This window comes from Triplophysa rosa, linkage group LG10, assembly GCF_024868665.1.
Source record: "Triplophysa rosa linkage group LG10, Trosa_1v2, whole genome shotgun sequence".
NCBI lineage: Eukaryota > Metazoa > Chordata > Actinopteri > Cypriniformes > Nemacheilidae > Triplophysa > Triplophysa rosa.
Window position 1 is genome coordinate 17790795 of NC_079899.1, and position 22223 is coordinate 17813017.

Genomic DNA, 22223 nt, shown 5'->3' on the forward strand with positions numbered 1-22223 from the left:
AACTCGTAATGAATATGAAATAAAAAAATATTTTAATAAATAATAAAAAAAACATGCACGCATATCTATAATTTTTAAATTTCAGTTTCCAGAAGCAAACCCGATAATCTCCTATCCCTCTCACCCGATCAGCAAAGTCATAGTTTCCTCTGGCTGCACATTAAAGCAAAGCTGATTTCATTTGTCCTCTGTGACCTGCCTGTACGGAGAATATGAGATATTTAGAGAGGTGCTGGTGATGTGAGTTGATTTTAATCCAGTCCGCAGCTCAAACTCATTGAAAGACAGAGCAGGTGTTTTTGTGTGGGTTATATAAACTCTTCTAACCATAATGCTTTCATACTCTTTTTTTTTTTTTTTCAACTCACGATTGTTTGCCCCCGATAAAAATATGTGTCTGTAGACCTTATTTGTCCTAGAGAATACGTTGCATTATCAAGTGGGAATTTGTGGTTAGTTGATGGATAACTTGACCATTTTTTGTGTTAAATAAACATGATTTGGGGTTCAATATTTAATATTTCAGTAGCTTTTAAACAGCTGAGTGTAGCTTGTGTTATGTGTGCATATGTGTATGCATTTGGGTTTGTGGTTAGTCTTTGTGCAAACCATGACATTTCCTGTCATATCTGACTTTACAGATGAATGGGATGAACAGAAATAAGAAGTCATTAGCTAATGTGAATATTGTACAGTATTCTTAATGGCCTGAAATAGGAAACGTTTCTTGTTTTCACATTGCTATCTCACCTCAGCAGTGCAGAGTAAGATAGATGGTGATTGACAGAACAAGGCTTTCCCAGTCAATAGTCATTTGCTGCCTTTTTACACTCAGAGCTGGTTTCCCTAAGTATTCTAGCACTTCTGTCGTAAGCTCATGAAAATACTTCAAACAGCCAAGACGTTGACCACATACTGGTTAAGTGTGCATTTCACTTCACTGAGCAGACAACGTCCCCTAGCAGTAAATCGTATGTATTATATAGGGAAAAGTAAACGGGCAAAAGGGATAGTTTAACCAAAATAAATATTCTTTCATTATTTACTCATCCTCATGCCATTCCACACACTTTCTTTCTCCTGCAGAACACAAAAGACGCCTACTGACTATCCTTGTATGTGTACACAAAACATTTCAAACACAGAATATTTTTTGTGTGTTTGTACAACATGCGGGTGAATAAGTGATGACAGATTGAACTATCCCTTTAAGCATCAGAATATATTTCTAGAGCAATAGAGCCTCAGAGTGGCAGAGTGGAAATATTATGCCAGACTTTTACTTGCTAAAATTGTTAGTGGTTCCACACACTGATGGTTCTCACCTGTCTCATGAGCAATCTATATGCCCCAAATTTAAATATGCTGAACATGAATGACTTTGTGCCATGGTGAGCCAGATAACAGCATTAGGAAGTAGGAACTATACACAGTAAAACAGAGAGAGAGAGAGAGAGAGAGAGAGAGAGAGCTACGGTGAGAGTTTTGAGGGCGTCTGTTCAGTTTCACATGCTGAAAATGTGTATCCCATGCTGCTGTTTGCGACACAAAACCACTGCCTCGGTCTGTGTGTGTTGCTGTCAGAGGTATCATTGGTAATATCGATCAGATCTTTGAGGTTTGTGTGTTGCGGCGTTGTCCATATACCAGCTTTGTAGCCGGGGCGCTTGTTCTGGACATTATTTTCACAAAGCATTATATCCATGTGACTCCACTAAATCGTGGCTAAATCTCTGGATTTAGCTTGTGAATGGCTGATTACTGTTTGCATTAGAGAGGTTAATGAAATTGAGTTTTTTGTCTTGTTCCTGTGTGTGATTTAAAAGGAGCGGTTTATTTTAAGTCCCCATGAAATCAAAATATAGAAACGTCTACTTTTCTAGATACAATCAATTTGCTGTCTGTATTTCTCTGTCGATATTCTGAAAGGTGTCACATTATCAAAGTGAAGTCTATCGCGACTTTCTGTTCACATGAACTTTAAAGTTTAACCTCCATGAGAGACAGCGTGGGATTTTCTGGGACAATAACAACAGCATTACCTCTATTAAACCTCTATTATTGTCTATTTTTTTAGGTCCGGCATAAAACCTAGAGATATGGGTTTTCTGAAATGGTGTCCTCTATTTTGGGGAAAATTGTCTCTTGGGAGTTTTCATGGTGATAACGGTTTGTCTATACTTTCAGCAAAGCCCCATGCATGAAGCAATTTCTGGGCGTGTTTTTGCAAGGGCAACGCAGAAGGCTTTGTCTGTAGAGGCGCTTCCTGTTTTAGACGCACACATTTCTTGGGTTATTGTTAGCAGTTAGGACTCTTGAAATAGTGTTGTCCATTCTGAGGAATGCTGATAAACTATCAGTGCTGCATCCCACATCAGGGATCGCCTTGCTTCCCTAGTATCCTAGGGTCCTAGTATTCAGTCCTGTTCCTGCCAGCTATCGAACACATGATGGGCAATTTTCTGAGAAGTTTCTTTTATTGTGAAACTGCTTTTATTGTGGAAAAAATGCTTACACCATGTGAGATGGTTACTTCTGCAACATAACAGTTTCAGTATATAGACAGTCATGCACAAAAGTCAAATCATTATGTGCCACTTTCCAAAACCCAGATGAGGACGGATCCCAAACTAAATAAGGTTTTCTAAAAATATATATCACTTTACATTGTGATATGAATTTTTTTTTTTTAAGTTTTATTTATGGGCTTTTTGCCTTTATTGTGATAGGATAGTGGAGAGGTGACAGGAAAGTGCTGGGTAAAGACCGGGGAGCAGGATCGGAAAAGGATAGCTTGAGATGGGAATCTAACTTGGGTCACCGTGAGCGTACTAGTGCTTTGTCGGCGCACTTACCACAAGGCTATTGGTTTTTATCAATCTTCAGTAGAGTTTTTATTTCAGCATTTACTGTAGATCACAGTTAAATCACTGAAGCATATGATGTAATTCCCTCAGTGATTCGATCAATGCTGGAGGGGGGAGTAGAATCCGTGAGACCTCAAGCTAAAGCATAAGGTTTCATTTTATCTTGATGGGGTCTAACAATTTATATACAGTATCTCACAGAAGTGAGTACACCCCTCACATTTTTGTAAATATTTTATTATATCTTTTCATGTGATAACACTGAAGAAAGGACACTTTGCTACAATGTAAAGTAGTGAGTGTACAGCTTGTATAACGTGTAAATTTGCTGTCCCCTCAAAATAACTCAACACACAGCCATTAATGTCTAAACCGCTGGCAACAAAAGTGAGTACACCCCTAAGTGAAAATGTCCAAATTGGGCCTGTACACTCACTACTTTACATTGTACTCACTTCTGTGAGATACTGTATATCGTAGCATTGTTTAGTTTGGCATGAGTTAGTTCTTGTTGAATCATTTGCATAATGTAAAGGCAGCTAAAAGTCATTGCAGTATTTAACTAAACCTGTTGTTATGCTCTTTACACACGCTTTTTTATGGGTGGACAACTATACACAGAGAGCTGAAATGCACGTTTTTCCAGTACGGGCTGGGTAAAAGCACTTTGCCCGAAATGACCGTGTACTAACTATTTTCTTAGTATTCAAATTCTTTGTCTGTGACTTTGCAGTTTCCCCCCTTTATTGAAGTGGCATTTTGTAACTTTATGAACTTTTATGTACAGTATAATATATCGTACAATAAATGCTCTAGTAGAACACATTGGAAATAGTTGCTCGGTCCCTTTGTTTTTGGAGCTTTTAAAAATATTTTCAAACTGTGTTTTTAAAAACTTCATATTAGGTACTTATTGGCTAGATGTTAAATAATAAACTATGTCTTTAAATGAAGAACTAAGCATCTTTAAAACAAGAATAGGCATGAGTACTGCTTGTAATTGTTGTTTGCTAGCTGTCTGATGACTTTTGTCTGTTTTTGATTGACAGGTACAAACCCTTTTTTCCCTTCCAAGTGCAGCCACCTCTGGTGTCGTCATGTGACTTGGATATGTCCATCCGAGACACCCTATTGTTGGAGGGACGTCTGCGTGTCACACTTGTTGAATGTAGCAGGTAGGCATCTCGGAAACCCAGAATGTAATGTTGTAGGTTAGACCAGCACAATTGATCGGGTATATTAAAAAGGTTCATATTAATAAACATGCTGAATTCTATAGGTGTGTATATTCACACACCTGCAGCATTCTTTTGTGCTTACTCACACACACAAACACAGTTCATACTGTAAATAAATGTGGTACATTTTAAAAGCCAGTATAGTAATGACCTTCATGCTATGGGTGGTGCACTCTGTAGTTTTCATTTTTCCTAATGCTTTTGAGACAAAAAAAACCTGACTGACATACACACCCTTCTAAGCCAATGAAATTTTAAATGGTCTGGCTGCAAGCTGTTGTGTTCAAGAACACGCACGCACACACACGCACGCACGCACACACGCACACACACACACACACACACATTATTGCTAAAACAAAAGCTGCATGCCTTGTTTTGTATGTCTTTTGTGTTTCCCTCTGATTAAGAGTTTAATAGTGTTCGTAAAGGGCTTGTAATTAATAATGCACTAGACAAAAAAATCATCAGTACACCGAATCTTTACATATGGCACTAAGTTGATTGTAAAATGTAGTAATACCTGGAGTGTTTGTTCACTGTATGTAAGCGGTGTTTGGGTGCTTCCACCACTAGAGGGCCACAGTGGACTATGAATAAGTGTTTATAATTAGAAATGATGTACGAATGGAGGGTATGTTTAGTGCTTTTTTATTATGTGTAAGGTGTCAGGTTCTTCATCAACACACCCAAAAGTGTGATCTAGTCATGCTTGAGCTGTTTTTTTGTTTATCTTATGTTTTTTCTTTGTACATTTTAAAGGTCCAGTGTGTAATTTTTTGGAGGATCTATTGACAGAAATGCAATATAATTTACATAACTATGTCTTCAGAGGTGTATAAAGAACTTACACAATGAAGCGTTATGTTTTTATTAGCTTAGAATGAGCTGTTTCTATCTACATACACTGCCGGTCCCACCCCTCGTAGTGTTTCGAACGGGAGGGGTGGAGTGAGCGGTAGGTTGCAATTCACAACCTTGCCACTAGATTTCACTGACTGGACCTTTAAGACTTATTCATACCATACTGTACCTTGATTCTATTCATACCATACCATCATTTTTTCATATTTTTGATTTGACTTTTCGAATCAATCCGGGATGCATTTACAAACCCGATTCCAAAAAAGTTGGGACATTGTACAAATTGTGAATAAAAAAGGAATGTAATAATTTACGAATCTCATAAACTTATATTTTATTCACAATAGAATATAGATAACATATCAAATGATGAAAGTGAGACATTTTGAAATGTCATGTCAAATATTGGCTCATTTTGGATTTCATGAGAGCTACACATTCCAAAAAAGTTGGGACAGGTAGCAATAAGAGGCCGGAAAAGTTAAATGTACATATAAGGAACAGCTGGAGGACCAATTTGCAACTTATTAGGTCAATTGGAAACATGATTGGGTATAAAAAGAGCCTCTCAGAGTGGCAGTGTCTCTCAGAAGTCAAGATGAGCAGAGGATCACCAATTCCCCCAATGCTGCGGCGAAAAATAGTGGAGCAATATCAGAAAGGAGTTTCTCAGAGAAAAATTGCAAAGAGTTTGAAGTTATCATCATCTACAGTGCATAATATCATCCAAAGATTCAGAGAATCTGGAACAATCTCTGTGCGTAAGGGTCAAGGCCGGAAAACCATACTGGATGCCCATGATCTTCGGGCCCTTAGACGGCACTGCATCACATACAGGAATGCTACTGTAATGGAAATCACAACATGGGCTCAGGAATACTTCCAGAAAACATTGTCGGTGAACACAATCCACCGTGCCATTCGCCGTTGCCGGCTAAAACTCTATAGGTCAAAAAAGAAGCCATATCTAAACATGATCCAGAAGCGCAGGCGTTTTCTCTGGGCCAAGGCTCATTTAAAATGGACTGTGGCAAAGTGGAAAACTGTTCTGTGGTCAGACGAATCAAAATATGAAGTTCTTTTTGGAAAACTGGGACGCCATGTCATCCGGACTAAAGAGGACAAGGACAACCCAAGTTGATATCAGAGCTCAGTTCAGAAGCCTGCATCTCTGATGGTATGGGGTTGCATGAGTGCGTGTGGCATGGGCAGCTTACACATCTGGAAAGGCACCATCAATGCTGAAAGGTATATCCAAGTTCTAGAACAACATATGCTCCCATCCAGACGTCGTCTCTTTCAGGGAAGACCTTGCATTTTCCAACATGACAATGCCAGACCACATACTGCATCAATTACAACATCATGGCTGCATAGAAGAAGGATCCGGGTACTGAAATGGCCAGCCTGCAGTCCAGATCTTTCACCCATAGAAAACATTTGGTGCATCATAAAGAGGAAGATGCGACAAAGAAGACCTAAGACAGTCGAGCAACTAGAAGCCTGTATTAGACAAGAATGGGACAACATTCCTATTCCTAAACTTGAGCAACTTGTCTCCTCAGTCCCCAGACGTTTGCAGACTGTTATAAAAAGAAGAGGGGATGCCACACAGTGGTAAACATGGCCTTGTCCCAACTTTTTTGAGATGTGTTGATGCCATGAAATTTAAAATCAACTTATTTTTCCCTTAAAATGATACATTCTCTCAGTTTAAACATTTGACATGTCATCTATGTTGTATTCTGAATAAAATATTGAAATTTGAAACTTCCACATCATTGCATTCTGTTTTTATTCACAATTTGTACAGTGTCCCAACTTTTTTGGAATCGGGTTTGTACGTTGACACAGAAGGCACTCTGGCAATTTTTGGACAATATTCTGGGATCAGCGGTCTATGTGAATGGGGTTTATGTGGAATGCTTGAAACCTGGATGTACATCTTTTTGTATTGGCTATTTGCTGTGGTAACCAGCAGATGGCAGCAGTAGCTTTATGTAGGTTTGTTTGAACCAATTGGATCTTCACCAGGTTTAAAGGGGACATGTCACCCAAAAATTCTTTCAATATTTACTCACCCTCATGTCACTCCAATCCTGTATGACTTACTTTCTTCTGCAGAACACGAAAATATTTTGAAGAACATTGGTAACCCGACAACATTCCACCCATTGACTTACATTGTATAGAACCACTTAGACATTTCTGAAAATATTTTCAGAAAATATCTTCAGATAAATACAGGTCATATTCAGGTTTTTAACTACGTGGGGTGAATAAATGATCACAGGGTTATTTTTGGGTGAACTATCCCTCAAAAGCCAATTCAAATAGTGTTACATTATCACTTGTACATTTATAACACATTTTGCTCAATATGTACAAAATGTTTTTCCCTGTGCAGGTTATTTATCCTGGGCTCATACGAAAGGGAGACATATGTTCACTGCACCATAGAGCTCAGTGCCAGCGAGTGGAGAGAAAAAACCCGGAGCTCCATCAAAGAGGTACATTCTACACGCCCTGCTGCATGTGTACTTCTGAGTTTCATGCACATCTACATGCTTTTATGGTACACATTAATAAATTAGTGAGCACACATAAAGTAGAGTGAGAGCTGTGTAGAAATGAATGACACAGTAATATGCAAGGTTGTCTTTGTTTTGGTGTTGATAATGTTTTATCTATGCAAGTAATTTACATTGTCGAGAGTACTTTATAGCTTTACACAATAAAATCTGTGTGTGGAGTTTTTTGTGTCGCTGCTTGTTTTGTTGCTTGTCCATCAAAATGAACAACTTCGCGAATTGCTTTGGGTTAAAAAATCTATAATCTATTTCTTCCTGTTAGAAATGTCATGTTGTCTTGCTGTCGGAGGAAAGACATCCTATAAACGTTCAAATTAAGCAAATGAATATTTGCAACATCTTCTTTTCTGCCTACAAGAGAGCAACAACTTCGAAAAACAGTCAATGTTAAGTTGCTAGAGAATGTCAACTTTAATTGCTCTCTTTTAGTCATTTTATTTGGTATCTTCCCCTCTCCTCTCTTTTCCTTTCCTCAACTCTCCAGCAACAGACAGAGGATGAATGGAGTATAGCTTCACATTTTTTCTCACCAAAGGTTTATGCATCACCATTTTCTATTTATCTCACAACCTGTTTGATCATTACAGGTTTTGCAAAGCAAGACAAAATACCAGAGGCTTCTGTATATCAGAGATGTATTGGCTATATTAGAAAAGTTTATTTGCAAAAACATATTACTCCATTTTAATTTTTTTTTTTTAATTAGTTTTATTGCGTTGGTTAGCCGTATTTTGAGTTATTATTACTTAATCACAACAACCCAACTGCAGTTTGATTGATATTACTTATTATTGATTGTTTTATAAAAAACACGATTTTTAATTTTTTGATCCGTTTTTGCAAATGGACTCTTCATTTATATACTTAAAAATCAGACAGTGTTAGACAATGATTTTCATACCACCTGAGTCTTAAAATACGTATTCATCTTTGCCTCAGAAGCAAGTATATAGTATAATAATAATAGCATTAGTAATGAGCAGCTGAAGCTAAAGAAACATTTTCTTCTCGTATCTGTGACTATAGACTCTATAGACAATGTTTGTGTGATCTGATCATTGCAACAGGCATGTGTCAGCACTACAGTAACACCGCATGTGTTTGTGTGCTTTATGGTTTTAAGAGATCACATATATGGCATTAACCAGTCACACGGTGTTGGGTTAAATCAAGTTGCAAAGTGTGTGTGCGTGCATGCTTGCGCACGTGTTTGCTTGACTGTGAATAGACATATGAATGTGCACACGTGCAGGCATGTCTGTCTAAAGTATGAAATTGTGCATGAGTATGCACATTGGCCACTGTGCGTATGTTCCTTACATTTATCAGCTTCTCCCAGACTCTCAGATACAAGGACCTCTGCAGGGATTCAAACACAGGATTAGTACTGATATCATCTGGAAAAGGTCATTGTCTCTTTCTCCTTCTCTCTCTCTTGTTATTGTCTTTCTTCCTTGCTCTATCGGATCTCTCTCTGGGCAAATCTCATATTGTACATTTTTACATTCTAGCACTGTGCAACATTTGTATGCAAACAGGTACCATGGTACAAATATGGTATCAGATGGTAATACCATAGTACCAGAGTAAAAACACAATTTCACTTTACCTTAATTGGATGCGTTTAGATTCGTTCTTGAAATGTGTTTTTAAAATTTGGATTATGCTTCCAAATGCCATGATATAACTATGGAACATCATCGTACTATGGTACCGTGACCAATACTAAATATGGTAATACCATGGTACTTTTTTGTAAGTGCAAGAAGCATGCTTTGCACGTGTGGTATACACAGAAGGGATTTGTATGCAGGCTGGTGGATTGAGCCTTAGCATGTTTTCATGGTCTGTGCCTCTGGAGCAGAAGTCTAGCACTGTTATCAGTAATAACGAAGTGATACTGAGCCTCTGTGGTCTTTTCATTTGTTCTTATCTCCTGCTGTTCCAGTCGTTCTCTCCATCGACCTGCATCGCCCAGCCGTCACACACCTACCGATGCCCATTTCCAGCCCTCTTCAATGTATGTGGTTAGCTAGAGATGCTTGTCTCAAACACTGATCTGGGGTCAGGTTGGGATATATGCCTGAGAAATGGGTATCTTCTCATGAGGAGACAAGAACGTCTTTGCGGAGAGAGAATTTTAAACACTGATATGCAATTTTTAATAAATAAAAATACATTGTTGGAGCAAATATACAATTTTTTAAATTGGGCTCTATTTATTTATCAGATACAAATTTCTCTTTTTGTATGTAATCTATAGACTCATATTTAAAAAAGATATATTAATAATTTATTTTAAAAAATCCTGTACTGACAAATGTTTGGAAGTAAGGATGCACCGATATGTAAATTTTGGCAGATAACGATAACCGATAATTCCTTAAAATTGGAAGCCGATAGCAGATATATTGGCCGATATACAGTATCTAAATATTATTCTAAACTTTTCTGAGACTGATACAAAAGGCAAAAACTGGGCAAAGGATTTTATTTGAAAACATTGACTGAAGAAAAAAGGTAACCATTAGTTTGCTTTTTTCGCTAAAAATCGTGAACCAAGCCTACTTTACACTAGTTGAAGATTCTTTAAACTTTTCTGGTATAACTTTTATTTAATGAACAAATGATAGATTTTCTTCCAGAGCAACCCAGAAAAGTGTTCTCAATAGCCACAAGTCTAAGAGGTCTCAAGACAGAAAGCATTCAGGCAGCAATCTGCTTTGATCAATATGCTTTTCTTCCTATAATTTACACTTTCATATATCTAGATACTGTACCTACATCAACAATGTTTTGCTAATTGTAAGTGAATGATCACGACAGAAAGACAGTTCTGTACTGTTTTTTAACTGTGAACAGCGTGCAGCTGAAGAAGTTTAACCAGAGGAAATGATTTATGATTTATCAGCTATACCGATAACATTAAAAATACCGATATGGCCGATAATTTATCGTGCATCCCTATTTGAAAGTAATGAGTTCATTGGTTAATAAGTGCGGGAAGCGTAGTGATGCGTATACACATCATTGAATGGTAATAATTTATAATTGCCTTAAAACTTGAATGAATAATGAATAACTTAATTCAGTGTTGTTGTACAGTAGGTTCTTTTTAATAGTACAGTAAAATGATGTGTGTTTTAGTTGATTTGCCCATATTCTCTGATGTAAAAGTTTACAACCTTTTATTAACATCTCGATCTGGTCAGCTAGGACATGTGTGTGAATGTGCTCATATGGGCAAAGTTTTTTTATTTCTGTTCATTCACACAGAGGCTTTTGCTCTACTATTTAATTTACTCTTTATCATTTATTTCTTCGTGCTGTTGTTATTTCAGGTGCACTTATAGATAACTGTGAGAATAACGTCTTTAACATGCAGTCTGTGTGAGACCCCTTACAATGAAAACACCACTACAGTGCACTGCAGGGGGCATATGTACTGTGTTTGCATGGACATGTGTGAGTGTGTGTTGTGAGAATCTAGCTTTGTAAATGGGCTCCTTCCGTCACTGTTGTTTATAAGGTCGTGGCATTGTTTAAAACATGTTGCCTCTCATCGTTTTAGTAAATTTAGTTACTTTCATCCGTTTTATTTTTTTCTCTCTTTAGGATATGAATTAATATGCGCTCTATCTTTACTGTCTGTTTGTCCTGTCTGTTTTATATTGATAGTCCTTTTATATCGTCACTGTCCTTCTGAAACCTTGGATGTCCAAATTCACTGTTTTTGGAAATGGAAAAAACACTGTACTTAAATGATTAAATACTGCGTTATCAAAGTTAACAAGCACTTTTCAGTACCATTTATTGGTTCAATATTTCCGAATCCCATGCAATGACAAACATAAAGGGTGACTAATAATAATGATTCATCACAAAAAAAACACGAAATATGGTTTCAGAAGGACAGCAGCGATATTAATTTAGCTAGCTATATATTGTGTGTATATATATATAATTTCAGATATTAATTTTGCTCTCAGTTTGTTGTGTGTGGCTTGCACATCTCCCGTATTTGTGCATGTCTATTTTCCCAGTGAGATTTAATTTAAACCAGAGACAAATATCCCTCTGTATACCTGCTTTCTCAGGATATCAGTACAGGTCCTATTCATCTGAGCTTATTCAGATAAAGACATCTCTCATAATGACTAGTCTTATCACTGTCTCATACGAGTCGCCAGCATTTATATTGGCATTATTGCGATTTTTAGGGTGTGGCATTCTGAGTTTAGTAGTTTGAGTGAACGTTTGTGTGTTTCAAATTGGCTCTTTAAATTTAGAATGGTTTCCCAGGTTGTTTGGCCGGTATGTATTTCCAATTGATTTTGCAGTGTGTGTCGATGACAATGATCCGACTGATTTAACAGGCGTCCCTGTGCATGATGGAACGTGTGATGGCCTTATTACCTGTACATTACAACTTTCATTCCTAATGCTCTTTTAACGTCACAAACACAAATTTCCATTATAAGGACCCATCACCAAATAAATCTCATATCTCCTGCTAGCTCCACCCACAGCAATGAAAAAGAAGGATCGGTTGGTACAGTGTGACGCATGTACATGTGCAAACGGAGTTTCAACAGATTTTGAAAGATGTGGCACGTCACCACAAATGACAGGAATGTCATAACATGCTGAAATTACCAGTATAATTTTTAGTATGCTCGTCAGTTTCATGGATTTGTAGTTGAAACATATACAAGCATAACACGTTTCACGGACACAAAGTACCTGTTGATCTTTAAGGGTTGGTTTACTTAAAAATGAAAATTCTCTGATAATTTTTCATGAATAACAGACAAATGAAAGAATGTTGGTCTTTTGTCGATTTCTTTAACCAGTTGTGTAGTTTCATATTTAGGCGATTGATTCTTGATCCCAGCTAAGTGTATGTGGTCAGGACTGAGTGACTTAAACTTTGTTATGATGTATGTATTGCCCGCAGTTATTTTTAGTCGATGGCTGCTTGTACTGACAGGCCAGCTGCTTTTTCTCGATGCCGTTACGATTTGATGCTGGCTGAAGTATATTGCAGCTAAATCTCATTTTTAGGTAGTTTATTGTTGGTCTCTGCTCGGCCGGACACTAAATGGATTGAAGAGAATGAGATACGGCAAAAGACAGAGATCAGGAGCAGCGCTACTGAGGTCTTAACATTATAGCCTCACATAAAATACTATAGAAATGTACCTAAAGTGAAGTGAAAGTGAAGTTAGTCAGATATGGTGACCCATACCCGAAATGTGACCTCTGCTTTTTACTCATCCAGAGAGTAGTGAACTCACTCACAGCAAGTAGTGAACACACGTACACCCGGAGCAGTGGGCAGCTATCACTGCAGTGCCCGGGGAGCAAGTGTAGGTAAGGTGCCTTGCTCAAGGGCACCTCAGTCGTTACCTGCCGGCCCTGAGAATCGATCCGGCAACCTTCTGGTCACGAGTCCCACTCTCTAACCATTAGGCCACGACTGCCCCTAAACTGACTGATACAGTATTTTATGTGGTAAACACAACACAGTTATTCTACTAATTGGCATTCATACTAAAAAAGCATTGACGAACAGGGGAAATTATTTTTTTTTGACAGAAATTGAAAAATTGCTGGCTTTACATAGCCTGCAGTGTATGATTTTGCTTGACGTTTGAAGTAGTTTTAATACAAAACCAGCAACAATGTTATCCTATTGTACACGCAGCTATAATAATGAAGCACGTGACATTTGCATATAGATTTTTGACTGGTCTCTGCTTTTTTCACTGAACATTTCGTTTTAGGCACAGAATGACGATTAATTGCTTGAAGTCATCGGAACAGGCATTTCAATAGTCTGCACTTCATTCCGAGTCGATCGCTCTTGAAGTAAAATGTCACCTGTTGAATACTGTAGAGAGTTATAAAGCCATGAATCTTCTGACTGCGTCAGACAGCTGCCGATTGCCTGGAATGGGAACATTTCAAACTCCACTTTTAAGTACGCAAAAGGAATAAAAATGACAAATAAAATGCCAGTGTGATAAGAACGTGTGTTGGATGGCCTTTGAGTGCAGATAGGACAGACTCTTCATTTTCCTCTCCATCTTTCGTGCAGTCTGTTGTACCTTACCTCTCGTGCGCTCGGGGGTTAAACTGGGGGCGGATCCGCGCAGATGAGCGGACAGATCTCGAGCGCGTGAATAACAATGAAGGCGCTAAAAACGGAGCCGGCTCGGACGCATGTTAAAGAACGCTCATGCCCCTATGAACGATTGCAAATGAGGGATGAGAAGGGTCTTGTCTTTTTGAATGTCCCCGTCGGCATAACAACCCTCCCTATTGTGCGGCGCTCTCTGAAAGTACCTTCCTATTACAAAACGTAGCGGCGACATGAAAATTCAACGCGACTGCATTCATCTCAGCTTTGAACAAGTGCAAATGAGAGTGTTTCCTAGAATACGTTCGTCTGTGAACAGAAAATGAGAAACAATTAGTGAAACTTGCTGCACTTATGATTGTGGATTTCTTCCTAAAAAAACAACAGCTTAGGTTTTATTTTTTAACATAAGTGTGTGTTTGTGCTTTAAACGGTGTGTGGTTGTGCTTGAAGTTTTTGTGACATTTAGTTTTTGCTCAAGACTCAAAACTTTGAGACTGTACAAAAAAGTAGCTTTTGGAAAATATCACACCATGTCTTCTGATGTCATGTAACTATGATGTGACCGAGTGTTTGGCTAATTTGGATGGAATGGAGGATGGATGAAATGGGAAAAGAGGATCAAGTGATTGAATTAGATGAGTGTTAGAAAAGGGCAGTGTTGACAATATTTCACCACGCCATCAGTTATTATGCCGCACGTGACTCAAACCAGACAATTTAATACAACACGCAATAATCCACAGCAACGCACCCTGCTTAATTTCTCATTTCCTTCCTCCTTCGGCTGTCACAGGTTTTGAGATACTGTTTGAAATTGACAGGAGTTTTCATCAAACTGAATTTCTCAGGAGAGCATTGTTTAATATTTAACACCATTAGTGATGGAAGAAATTAGCGTAAATGTTTTTTTGGAGAATGTGTGAATCTGGTTTTGTTGTATGAGGATAATAAATCGTTGAGGCCCCTTTACACATGTCAGTTATAAACGTATGTCTTTTTTATTGCTATTAAAATTATACAATGAAGCAACCTAAAATAATTAGGAAATGAATCCAATATCAATGACTATGACTGTGTTAGAAAAATTTAGATTTCCTTGCATTCATCACACAAGCCCACAACATGCCATTTGGCACATTGTCAAATCACGCTAGAATAACATAAATCATCAGGTTATGCTCTAATATGTTTTTTTTAAGTCTATGCCAGCTTGCGTGCATACTGTCATTTATGCTTAACAGGCATATACTAAAAAAATGAATTGACAAAAAATGAAATTAGAACTTTTCAACCAGTTCTAGAAACCAGGATCAGATTTGTTATAACCTGTTATCTTTAAACGTTACATGTGGTATAATTTATTTACACAGAATGCTCCCAAAATTTTCCACCCATATGTTTTAACTAATCAATCTAAGCCTCTCCCCTTCAAATCTCCATTACCTTTTTTTCCACACCTCCCTTTGAAATAGTTCATCGCTAGAGCTTTCATATGGGCTCTGTGCGTGTGCGTGTGTGTGTGTGTATGTGTGCGTGTGTGTGCATGTGTGTGCGTGCCTGCCTTGCGGGGACTGCTACCCTATACCCTAACACTAATCTCTCTGACATGTGCCAGATGATTCGATTACTGACCATTGCTCTGACAGCTCTCACTAGTACATCCGGTAACTGAACTCAGGCATTGTGCTCTTGATCAGCTCTAACCAAGAAAATAGAATTTATAATACTTCTGTTTTCATAAACTATGGAAAGCATTCCAGACATGTATTATAGATATTAATAGCTTATGATGCCAGTTGCCATAGCATAGCAGTATATTTTTATTTGTGCCATGATCCTGTTTCTATACTATATTCTATACTATACAAAAGTAGCCAAATATATAAATGTAAAAGCCCCACGCTTACTTTTACTGACAGTCGAATTCATGCATCTATATGGATCATGACGTTGCTCAAGGCTGCTGCCTCGGTCCTTACTGTTTGCTCTAAGTCAGCCATTGAAACGCATCAAGCCGAATTACATTTCCAGTGTGCTGTTAGATCATTGTTTGACGATGGACCTCTTTACCGAACGACTTCTTCACTCAACATAAACGCACAATAAACCTGCTGCTCCGTCATTGTTGATCCTGTTTTTCATCACACCGTCATCCGTGGCGCGTGTGTTTGCATTGGCACGGCCTCTGGACTGCTGTATGTTTGATCTGGAAGCCACAGGTGTGATCTGGATAATCGCTGATTCAGTCGGGGTTTTGCTTTGCCTTAAGGACAGTGGTTTGTCGATCATTTGTGTCACATCCCAGCCTCTTTTTTAAACCTGAATGTCACAAAGTCAGTTGCAGTTCAGGAACTCTTGTGTTAGAAATTTGTTGTTGAAAATTTTAAATTGAGTTACAATGTTATGAAGAAAACGAGTTGGAAAGCCTTGAAAAATGAAAAAAAAGAGGCAAAAAGGTTGAATGCTTTGCAATTGTAAAATGTTACAAATATAGAAGTCCCTTAGCTTTCACTTTAAATTTTGTAGTTAAGATACATTATTTTATTTTCAAGGTTTTTTATGTACCTCAAATAAACACAAATGTGTGGCTTAAAATTGCAATGTACCTAGGTGATGAGAGTTTCCCTTGGATGAGAGAAGATTTATATAAGCCAGCTTCTGTGAAAGGTTATGGGAAGAAGAGATGGAGGAAGCGGAATCGTGAGTGAATAGAAAGAATACAAAGAATGATAGAAGTAGAGAGAGGGAGAGAGAGATAAAGAGTGGGTGGTTTGCCTGAGCGCAGTCACTCCTCCAGCAACAGGTGTACACACAAGGCAACTGTCCATTCTGCACGATACCTTCAATAGGCATCTGTCAACGATCCCACAGGCGCATGTAACCACATCTGCCAGCACACGCACATGATCTATTCCACCTACAAACCTGTATGCATTTATTGACACTCTCATGTAAGACCTCACCCCCTGCAAAAGTCTTCATTTAACTTTTTCATAGACATACAATTGGTTTTGATGTGAGTGAGTAGAACTGATGTTTTGTGACATGTTTGTTTTATCTGAGCTGTTCTTCACCCATCTGTCTTTCTCTTTGAGTGCCCAATACGGTTTGATGGGCTGTATGCGTCCAGAAGGCAGCGTTAGGGTGACCAAGCATACTGTTGTATATTTTTTGTTGTATTCAATTCCACTGCAGTTTTTGCTTCATTCAAACCTGCAATCTGAAAATTGGGGTAAGATTTGGCTGACTTTCTTTTGCAGGACTTAAATGAAGATATTTTGGTTGTTGTTGGTAACCAGACAACATTGGCCTCCATTGACTTCCTTCTTAACTTTCTTAAAGGAATAGTTCACCCAAAAATGAAAATTCAGTTCTGAAAATGACTCCTCCTGTGATTTCAAACCTGTATGACTTTTTCTTCTGCAGAACACAAACGATATTTTGAAGAATGTACAAACCCGATTCCAAGAAAGTTGGGACACTGTACAAATTGTGAATAAAAACAGAATGCAATGATGTGGAAGTTTCAAATTTCAATATTTTATTCAGAATACAACATAGATAACATATCAAATGTTAAAAATGAGAAAATATAAAATATAAAGAAAAAAATAAGATAATTTTAAATTTCATGAAAACAACACATAACAAAAAAGTTGGGACAAGGCCATGTTTACCACTGTGTGGCATCCCCTCTTCTTTTTATAACAGTCTGCAAACGTCTGGGGACTGAGGAGACAAGTTGCTCAAGTTTAGGAATAGGAATGTTGTCCCATTCTTGTCTAATACAGGCTTCTAGTTGCTCGACTGTCTTAGGTCTTCTTTGTCGCATCTTCCTCTTTATGATGCGCCAAATGTTTTCTATGGGTGAAAGATCTGGACTGCAGGCTGGCCATTTCAGTACCCGGATCCTTCTTCTACGCAGCCATGATGTTGTAATTGATGCAGTATGTGGTCTGGCATTGTCATGTTGGAAAATGCAAGGTCTTCCCTGAAAGAGACGACGTCTGGATGGGAGCATATGTTGTTCTAGAACTTGGATATACCTTTCAGCATTGATGGTGCCTTTCCAGATGTGTAAGCTGCCCATGCCACACGCACTCATGCAACCCCATACCATCAGAGATGCAGGCTTCTGAACTGAGCGCTGATAACAACTTGGGTTGTCCTTGTCCTCTTTAGTCCGGATGACATGGCGTCCCAGTTTTCCAAAAAGAACTTCACATTTTGATTCGTCTGACCACAGAACAGTTTTCCACTTTGCCACAGTCCATTTTAAATGAGCCTTGGCCCAGAGAAAACGCCTGCGCTTCTGGATCATGTTTAGATATGGCTTCTTTTTTGACCTATAGAGTTTTAGCCGGCAACGGCGAATGGCACGGTGGATTGTGTTCACCGACAATGTTTTCTGGAAGTATTCCTGAGCCCATGTTGTGATTTCCATTACAGTAGCATTCCTGTATGTGATGCAGTGCCGTCTAAGGGCCCGAAGATCACGGGCATCCAGTATGGTTTTCCGGCCTTGACCCTTACGCACAGAGATTGTTCCAGATTCTCTGAATCTTTGGATGATATTATGCACTGTAGATGATGATAACTTCAAACTCTTTGCAATTTTTCTCTGAGAAACTCCTTTCTGATATTGCTCCACTATTTTTCGCCGCAGCATTGGGGGAATTGGTGATCCTCTGCCCATCTTGACTTCTGAGAGACACTGCCACTCTGAGAGGCTCTTTTTATACCCAATCATGTTGCCAATTGACCTAATAAGTTGCAAATTGGTCCTCCAGCTGTTCCTTATATGTACATTTAACTTTTCCGGCCTCTTATTGCTACCTGTCCCAACTTTTTTGGAATGTGTAGCTCTCATGAAATCCAAAATGAGCCAATATTTGGCATGACATTTCAAAATGTCTCACTTTCAACATTTGATATGTTATCTATATTCTATTGTGAATAAAATATAAGTTTATGAGATTCGTAAATTATTGCATTCCTTTTTTATTCACAATTTGTACAGTGTCCCAACTTTTTTGGAATCGGGTTTGTAGCAACCGAACAACAGCGGTACCCGTTCACTTGCATTGTGTGCATTTTGTGTCCATACAATGGAAGTGAATGGGTACTGCTGTTGTTCGTTATCAGCATTCTTCAAAATATCTTCTTATGTGTTCTGCAGAAGTTAGAAAGTCTTAAAGGTTTGAAAGAGCATTGGTAAATAATGACATAATTTTAATATCTGGGTAAACGGATTTTTGTGTAACCACAAAAGTTACAGATTAGAGCTTTAAAGTGGTCTGTATTCCACTATATGATCTGTGTAAAACGTTTTTTTTACAGGTTTCACACAAACTTTCATTACAAAACCTATTTGGTCTTATCAGAATAAAACTTTAAAAGTTTTTTCTTGGGATTTGTTCACCAAATGCAACATGCAATTGTTTATTAAATCAGTGTTTTTAGGTTAGTTTTTTGTCCAGTTGAATGGATGTAATGGTATGGCGCCTGTTTTAAAACAGACATTTGTGTGTAATCAATGGAATGACCTGTAAATGTCCCACAGAGCTTCTGTGTTTGTTTGAGGTAAAAGCTGTTTCTCTGATTTCTCTGATTCTCTGCGTGTCAACCTTGGTGATGAGGTGAGACAGACAGCAAATTGACACATGAACAGCATCCTCACGTACCAGTCACAGCGACAACAGTCCGTTTACCTGCACTCAACACACACAAACACAGTTAACACATACTGAGTGTGTGTTCTTCCTGCTGTGTCCTTCTGTGGTTGTGTAATTACCCCTTAGCCACCGCTCGGCTACAGAAATCGCCTGTAATTGCCGCTCAATGTCGCTGCTTGGTTCCTGTGTCAGAAAAATCTATCTTTCCCTCTTTCATTTATTCTCTCTTATCCTTGTATCATTTTGTTGTGGAAAAAATATTTTTGTGTCCAAATTCATTTGTTGATATTAAGTTTACTTTTACGCTTCAGTGTTCAGATTTTGTTTATGCAGTTTCGAAGTGTCGATCATTTGGTGGCTTTTAGTTTTTGGTGGATATGTGTTTTTTCGATTAGAGGCCATCTATCTTCGAGTATACTCCTCAATGTTGACAAATTTGATGTTTAGCCGATGAATGCTTTACCACTTTTAAATAGTCTGCGCAAACTTTGTTTTAATAGAGCAGGTGTGCCAGTACAGAAAAGTCAGCTGTCTTTTCCAGTCATTTGTTTTTGCATCACATGTTGTTCCAACCAGTTTTGAGAATGAGATACAATATGTGTCTGTTTCAGAAGACTTTGATCTAAAACTAATGTTTGAAAGTACAGCAATTCTATCGCTTTTTAAGGTCAACATCAGATGAAAGACTCTAGATCACAAACAAACTATGATTTGTTTTGTGTGGTTGTCTTATTTATTTTATTTAAGCCATAACATTGGTTTGTTCTAGAATGGTGGTAAAAATGATTTTTAAATACTCTTTTATAAAATACTCTTTTTAATGTCATAATATTTCTCAAAAACATTGTTAAACAAAACAAGACTATGTTTCACAAAAGCCTGAAGCTTCTCTTCTCTTGTTTTTCTCTCACAAACTCTCTCTGACATATTTAAAAGGAGAAATCCCTGTGGAAAGTTGTTGTGCCTTGGGGGTGGTAATGTTCGAAAATAATAATCCCTGTAGAGAGTTTAACAAATCAGTCATTAGGATTTGTGTTTCTCTGCATTTTATTATGAACAAACTTGTCTTCAGTGTCTCAGTTTACTGACGTGAATGCAGATAGTATTGGCACAAATGGTAAGTGTCTCAATGCGGTGTGTTAACATATTTATGTTACAGAAACCAGCTCAATCAGTTTTGGCCCTAAAGCTCTAAGTATTCGTTTTACAATTTTAAAAAGTGAATATTCTAATCAAACATTTTGAGGTATTAATGCAATAAGCCAATAGCCCACGGGTGAGGAAATGTACATGATGTAGCTTATGGCTTGGATTAAATGGCAACAGTGTTAAAACAAAAGATACCAGTGATTAATAAATAGTTAGATTGATTGTTACTAAAAATCAAAATATACATTTGCTCTGTTAAGTTTATATTAGTTTGTGTCTGATTGTATACTTTTTACAATTGCCAGGTAATATATCAACTTGGCCATTGTATAGAAATGAACGGCGGTCTCAAGAGTGCTTATATTGCTATTATACAATGACTTTAAACACCCGCTTTTAGTTCTGAAATATATTCGTTTTGTTACATTTTTCAGTTAAACGTTTTGGAGAGTTGCTTTCTAAGAACTCTAGGGATTACTAGGCTGCATCTGTACACAGTCGTTGGTCAAAACTGGGCAAGTCAGTCTTCTGCTTGCTAGCTTGAGTAGATTGTCTGTTTCTTCATCCCATGTTTAACTCGATCAGTGCCCTTCTCAAGGGTTATAACAAATGACAGCAGCAAAATTACAGTCATCCATCTTGGCAGTGTGGATCTGCATCCTGTCTTACTTGCCCACCCCCAACACAAATGGAAAGAAAAACCAAGTGGAGACATGGAGAATATCATGAAAAGATCAGCCCATATTTCTTTGCCAACAACCACTGTATAAACGATCAATGCAAAACACCTATTCTAGTGCCCACCTGTTCTATTCCAATTTTCATTTCTACTGTATCTGTTCTCATGAAGGGCTTCATGGGAGCTGCAGGTGGATATTGTGATGCAGGCACCCAGAAATGGCAGCTGCTACGTCTTTGCACGTTTGGAGTAAAATTAGCAGTAATTGCAGACCTCCCCTGCATTCGTTTCAGAGAGCATTGTTCTATCACCAGGAAAATTGGAGGATGTGATGGGTAGAGAGAGCTTTGTATAGAAAGTGAAGGCTGTCTTGTTCACTTCATAATGTAGATTGTCCGCCCAAATTACAAACTGCTATTGTTGTCAAAAGCTAAGCTTTAAAAAGTCTTTGACAGTTTTTCTGAATTAGTAAAATGTCCAGATGACAAAAGCACTTCCTAACTTTACTGTCTTGTCAAATCCATCTTTATGTTTTTATGACCTGAAGTCAGGTATGCTGGAAAAACACCTGTAAAAAGAAAAGGTGTTACAATCTACACTACTAAGAGTATTGTATCAATCTGCGAGCAAAGATCATATTGTTTCCTTTTGTTTATTTGTGTGTTGCAGACTGAGGTGATTAAAGGACCGTCTGGCAGCGTGGGAATGACATTCAGACATGTTCCGGCTACTGATGGTGACACAGTGCATGTGAGCATAGAGAGCGTCACCCCAAATTCTCCAGCTGCCCTGGCGGATTTACAGAAAGGAGATCGTCTCATTGCTATTGGAGGTCAGACACACTAGGTTTCTTTCTACTACTGCCTGTTACCCTTTACGTGCAACGTTGTACATAGAATTAAGAATTTTATAAAATATGAAAGTAGATTTAGATGCATTCAAAATTGTGTAAACATGTTGCATTGGTGTGTTTGGAGTATCAACTGAGGCTCAGCTTGGCCAAAAAAACACATGT

At 38.0% G+C, this 22223-nt stretch overlaps 1 protein-coding gene across 4 annotated transcripts in view; it reads left to right on the forward strand.

Annotated features, from left to right (window-relative positions):
• pdzd8 (PDZ domain containing 8) overlaps positions 1–22223 on the forward strand; it is a 32239-nt gene that overhangs the window by 4712 nt on the left and 5304 nt on the right. Inside the window, exons 2-6 of one of the 4 annotated variants that reach the window (XM_057344699.1) lie at positions 3917–4042; positions 7377–7479; positions 8045–8095; positions 9509–9580; positions 21878–22040. In XM_057344699.1, the coding sequence (XP_057200682.1) occupies positions 3917–4042; positions 7377–7479; positions 8045–8095; positions 9509–9580; positions 21878–22040 (515 nt within the window). The remainder of the gene's footprint in view (positions 1–3916; positions 4043–7376; positions 7480–8044; positions 8096–9508; positions 9581–21877; positions 22041–22223) is intronic. The other 3 variants (XM_057344701.1, XM_057344700.1, XM_057344702.1) reach the window with 3 other exon arrangements.